Source organism: Helianthus annuus, chromosome 12 (genome assembly GCF_002127325.2).
Source record: "Helianthus annuus cultivar XRQ/B chromosome 12, HanXRQr2.0-SUNRISE, whole genome shotgun sequence".
In the NCBI taxonomy this organism is placed as follows: domain Eukaryota; kingdom Viridiplantae; phylum Streptophyta; class Magnoliopsida; order Asterales; family Asteraceae; genus Helianthus; species Helianthus annuus.
The window spans coordinates 34,281,632-34,287,827 of NC_035444.2; the positions used below are offsets into that span (position 1 = coordinate 34,281,632).

The window sequence follows — 6,196 nt, forward strand, 5'->3', positions numbered from 1 at the left end:
AGACAATCACTTTAGTTATGCACTTGCTAAGTATGCCATCTATGAAGGAATTAAATCAGCTTTGGCCAGATATTAATACATTCATGTTTACGATGCACACTTAACTTGGCTTTCGTAATACTTAGATGATAAGTAGATGTATCAAATCAGCTTTAGCCAGAAGTGATACATCAGAAGCTCATTCAAGTTAAGCCATCTTGGTTTTGCAAAACATTATCTAATTCTGATTAATTAACTAAATAATTATAAAACCAATCATTTAATAGCAAACCACCCGTTAGCGAGGATCGAACTCCGCGGTGAGTTCGCTGGGGGGTGCAGGGGGACAGCGTGCCCCCGCACGGGGTTCAGGGCGGAGGCCCGAGCTAAATCTTAGTTTACATTAAACAGCCTAAAATAATGAGGTTTCGAGTTAGGTCTCGAGTTAGGTCTCGACTGAGTTATGAGATCTCGAGTCAGTTATGAGGTCTCGAGTCGCAACCTTGTTGTCTCGAGTCGGAACCATGGTCTCGACTACTATACCTTATGAGATCTAGACTCATAATGAGGTCTCGAGTCGCAACCACCGTCTCGAGTTATGAAAATTTAAGCCCTTAGTCGAAACCGCAGTGGTCTCGAGTCGAGACCTTATGATCTCGAGTCGAAATCGTTGTCTCGAGTTGTGAATATTTGAGAACCTTTATGATTTCGAGTCGAGATCTCGTGGTCTCGAGTCGAGATCTTGGTTTCGGCTCGTTAGAAGGGATCTCGAAACTTCCTGTTAACAGCTGTGAATGTGAAACATAACTGAAAATTCGAAATTTAAGGGATTGTGTGATAATGTTTCCTATTTCAGTGCTGATCTAATTTTACCAAATATTTCGAAAATCATAATCTGTTTATCTAATAACAGTTTTCGAAAATCTTTAGAGGACAAAATCAGATCAAAACAGGAAAAAACACTTAATAATCCGAATCATATTCCAAAACATAAAGAAATCTTCGAATTTTCTAAGAACACGTGATGAACCCTAAAAAATTAATACTTAATTCTGGAACCCAAAACCTGAATTTTAATAGTTTCTAAACAGATTTCGGTCAAAACATAACCCAGTTGGAATCGAGTGAACATATAATTAATCCTTTTTCCGAAAACAGTGATCTCGAGTCGTCCTTTATGACTCGAAAATGGCTGTTAGATTTATTAAGTTATCAAAATTCCGTTTTCATGATTTCAATCCCAGAATTAATGGATACAAAAACAGAACTGACTAATCAACATATGCTCTGATACCACATGTTGGTTCAGTTCTGTTTAAACATAATGGAAAACATGAAAACATACCTATCACCGCAGACAGTGCAGTGGAGAATCCAGTGAGAGAAGACGACATGGAGTTCGACATCTTTGTCAAGGTGATCTGGTTCCTCCTTAGGGTGCTAACTGATGATGGTGACTGATTAAACCGAAAAGGGTATCGGCCGTAGGAGAGGGAGGTCGAACGTAATGATGTTATGCTTATGGGGTATCTCTAATTGTGTAACTGTCTAACCCCTTAACCTCCACATAAGTCTCCTTATATAAGCACCCAGGAGGAAACCTAATTAGTTAATAAGGGTAATATGGTCCATCAAGAATTACCAACTAATTGTCTTAATAGGTTATTATATATTTTGATCTATATTATGTAAATGATTATAATGGCTATAGATTAAACGCGGTACAAACAATGATACCAACTGGTTGCATATATACATATAGGAAGATAAATATCACTCGGAATGAATTAAACATCCTATAAAGTTTTAAACATATTTTATTTTCTAGAGCAAACAATGAGACATATAAATTAAACATGACCTTAAAATTTAGATTGACAAAATGTTTTACATGAGAAGATTTTAATCACATAGCCTGAAGATATTTGCCTTAAAAATTTTCTTTCCCATGGACTTTCAAGAAACTGTCACCTTCACTTTCTTGCTCTTTCTGAATTTCCACTGCAGACGCATATGCAGAGAGGCTGCATCCATTTACCTCGATCACCTCCAACGTAAAAATCCTCCCAAGACCCGTTGGGATGCTTTTGAGTTTTACGCAACGATGAACCACCAAACGTTGCAGCCTTGGGAAATTATCCCTCAAACAAGTCCATTGCTTTATGTCCAGATCATGCAATTTCAAGACCTTGAGTTGCCGAAACTCTGCATCCCCTGTCTCCCATCTTTCTCCAATGCATGCATGAAACTTTAATTTTAAAATCTCAAGGTTAGGTAGCAAAGAGAAAGTCCACATCTCTTCCCAGTCCATGCCAGTGTTTGATAATGTCAATTTCTTCAGATTTTCAGGAAATAGAACAGGATTGCACGATCTCGTTGCTTCAGTGTATGGAAATGTATTAAGTAACTTCAATTTTTGAAGGTGCACCAAAGAGCCTAAATTCGGAAATTCTAAATCGCCTAGGCTTGATATTAAGGGTCCACAAAAGCCAAGCTTCCTAACATTAGGTGTCCTTGAAAATATAACGTGGCAAGATCGAGGACTTACTTGTGACAAGGTTTGAAAGCTAGCCAAAACACCGGGTCCATCATTCCCTGTCCCTTGTAGAAAACTAGCGCCCTCTATAATATTCTCACCAGATTTGATATATAGATGCCTTAGATTTAGCATATTCCATATGGTTTTTGGTACAACTATATTCTTCCTTGAGGATATTATGAGCATTTGTAGGTTTAAAAGGTCTGAAATTGATGCATGGGGACTTCCATCTTGTGCTTGAATGGCCAGGTATCTCAGATTAGCTATTTGTACTGCTTCTAAAGGGAATAAGGAGAAAACAATAGACTCCAGATCTAAAATCTTAAGGAATTTGTATGAGTCAACATGAATTGATCCACCCTCTTGAAGAGATTTTCCCAGCTCCGATGGAAAGCAAGGTATTGATGAGAGCATGCCGTACCTGCATATTTAAGTTAGTAATTCTTAATTTAGCAAGTTCGTGACTTCATACAGAAATATATTCATACTTATAATTGTTTGACAAAAAATTTTCTTCCTCGGCTTTTCTCAAGCAAAAATCACGCAATAAGTCATGGATGCGGCATGTTTTAACTTGGTTGTCAGACTTTATTCTGGACGTCATCAGCAGGCTTCTCTTGATCAAATCCATCAAGCACTCCTCAGCAACATCCTCCAACATTCTGCTTCCGGTTTCATGTACCAATCCTTGAGCAATCCATAGCCAAATCAGCTTTGTGACAGGGACTTCATAGTCCTCAGGAAACGCTCCCAAAAAGAGAAAACAAGGTCTTAAGTGAGGCGGCAAATGGTTGTAGCTTAAATCCAGGGAGTCTATGTATTGTCTTGGATCACTAACCATGAATGAATGTAGACTTGTAGAAATTTTCTCCCACCAGGTGATGGAAAGATTATTTTTCACCAGACCAGCTGCTATAACGATTGCAAGAGGCAAACCTTTACATTTTTCATTTATCATCCTTCCATATTTCCCCAATCCATTAGGGCATATTCCCATTCTAAACACCTTCTTCTCAAATATGGCCCAACTTTCATCTTCATTACGAAGACGCAAAACATGAGCAGGTCTTGCTGACTGTACATGTAAACTCAGGTCTATGTCACGGCTAGTAAATAGAACACGGCTTCCGGTTTTGTCATCTGGAAAATACATTTTAAGATCGTTCCAGACCCTACAATCCCATATATCATCCAAGACCACCAAATATCTACAACCCTTCAGTTTTCTGTATAACTTTTCCCCCAACTGGTGGTCGGACATTTCATAAAATTCATATGTAAGATCATCAATAAAAGAGCTTAATATGCTGAGTAACAAATCCTTCTTTTGATATACTTGAGAAACACAAGTCCATGATCGAAAGTCGAATATATACTGAACTAACTCATGGTTGTATAGTGTTTTAACCAAAGTCGTCTTTCCAAGCCCAGCCATTCCTGTAATTGAGATAATTTGAAACTGCTTTGTGGAACAAGTTCCAGTAAGTTGATCAAGTAGTGCTTCTATTTCATTATCAAAACCGACCACGACCTTTTCTTCTTCTACACTTGGGCTATATCTGATGTTACAGAGTTGTTCACAAGTAACTATCATCCTATACTCATGCCAAAGATTACTAGCCACCAAGTCTTCCATTTGTTTCAGTAACGCCAGCACTTGCTCGTTTTCATACCCTGCCATCATGTCTCTTAGGTAAATCATGAGATCATCAAAAGATTCTTTCATCGTTATCACGGAATCTGCTTCTTCTTCATCTGAGAGGACAATTGTCTCAAAGAGTTTAATTAATTTCTCTAAGCGATGACCAAGGGCATCAGCCATGGTTCTCCTGTTAGCGGAAGCCTTTGATCATTATATTCATTATGTAGAGGTTTTGGTGTCTTGGCACGAAACAGGGGATTACTCACACGATTTGAAGGCATGATGTAACAGTGAAATTGAGAGAAAAAATGGACAAACAATAAACTGAATTATGAATCTTGGTGCCGGTAATTATTGCCGGTAAACCATATATATATGTCTTCACTAAAACGATTATACGAGTGGTTATGTTTGGCGGGAATAACCGCTTGTTTAAAACGGTATTATCCGACCATCATACCCATTCGATTCTATCCGTCCATCTACATACATATCTAATAAGTATAAGTTTAATACATACAAATAAATATAATTATGTTTATATATATATATATATAACTAATACTCTCCCCTAAACATAATTAGGTTTAAGGGAGGTCTTGATGACACTGTGATTATCTTCAGTGATTGCTTTCTTTGCCCTTGTGAAGTCGAACCTTTTTCTTTGTTTCAGTTTCTTGATTCCATGCCAGTCACCGCCACCATAAAATGCATAATGATCTTCAGCTATGTCTTGAGTGACTTCCGATTGTTCTTGTAATCCTGCATCTGTCTGATTTGCAAACAAGGCATATTGTTTTACTTCCTTCTCCACCGCTCCAGAACTACTCGAACATTCAGCCATTTCCGATTGACCTGCACTAGTTATATCGTTCTTATCGCCTTCACTCATGCACTGCCGGGGATCCACCACCTTTTCTTCCTCCATTCCGATGGCTTTTTCTTGTGTTAACTTGAACTTGTAGTAGTATACAAGTACATCCAAATACATAGCGTATATCAGACGCATGTATTCACCATCCTCATACTCGAATCCTGTGTCTTTTGCTATCATCGACCACATACCATTCTCTGTGATTCGCCGGTGGCCCCCTTCTCTCTTTACTGCCATATATAAGTCTAATAACCCCACTTTCCGATTGTTTGTTGCATATGCCGGTAACGGTCTTGATTGAATCTCCAGTTTTTCTTTAATAAACCACTCTACCATGTTTTCAAAAACAGTTTCAAGATAGCATTTATACTTGAAGACATAGTCTTCATCTTCAAGCATGTGTAATAAGGCCTTGCAATCTTGAAAATCTTTGAAAACCATTGCTTGTAAAATTAGAATATTCCAGTCCGGTTCATCGGTTGAAATATTCAAATTTTCGAAGTATTCATTAAGAAATTCTGTTTTGAATTTCTCATGATCGGAATTCCTACTAACCACATATTGTTTTTCTAATTCTCCGATCTCTTCCTCCTTCGTTAAACCGGTATGATTATTCCTTTTATTATATATAGGAACACTAAATGTTGGAAATATTTTACATACATCACCCATAAACTTCACCGTAAATCCTTGAATCATCAGTTGATCGAGACTTAAGACATCTCTTTCAATGTCGGGTGCGTAGAACACACTTTGTACTCGAATTTTTTCTGACCCAGTTATTATATCAACAACACCGATTCCTCTAACAAAGAGGAAATTGTTTTCCCCGTCTTCGTTTCAACACACGACATATTCTTCATACGCTTAAACATGTCTAAATTACCAGAAAAGTGTTGTTTGAAAGTTTTACTTACATGCCATATTTCCGACCAGTATCCGCCGTCGGTTCCGATCACCACGAATTCTTGTCTCTGATCGGATTGTGTATCCTTTTCGGCTTCTTGATCTTTCTGCGTACCCGTATTAACCGCTAGACGGAGTAACCGGCTTTCTTCATCCTTCTCCTTCTCTTGACATGTAGAAATTTTATGGCCTGGTCTGTTACAATAGTAACAACATCGATAACCGGCTCTGATACCACTTGTAATTAGCGGAAGCC

The 6,196-nt window shown here is 38.1% G+C and overlaps 1 protein-coding gene across 1 annotated transcript; it reads right to left on the reverse strand.

The window, feature by feature from the left end:
• Positions 1-1,909: 1,909 nt before the first annotated feature.
• LOC110907601 (putative late blight resistance protein homolog R1B-16) lies at positions 1,910-4,340 on the reverse strand. Its single transcript, XM_022152559.2, has 2 exons — positions 3,007-4,340; positions 1,910-2,939 (listed from the first exon to the last, which is right to left on the reverse strand). Exons 1-2 carry the CDS (start codon positions 4,338-4,340, stop codon positions 1,910-1,912), a joined length of 2,364 nt encoding a protein of 787 aa, XP_022008251.2.
• Between the last annotated feature and the right edge of the window lie 1,856 nt (positions 4,341-6,196).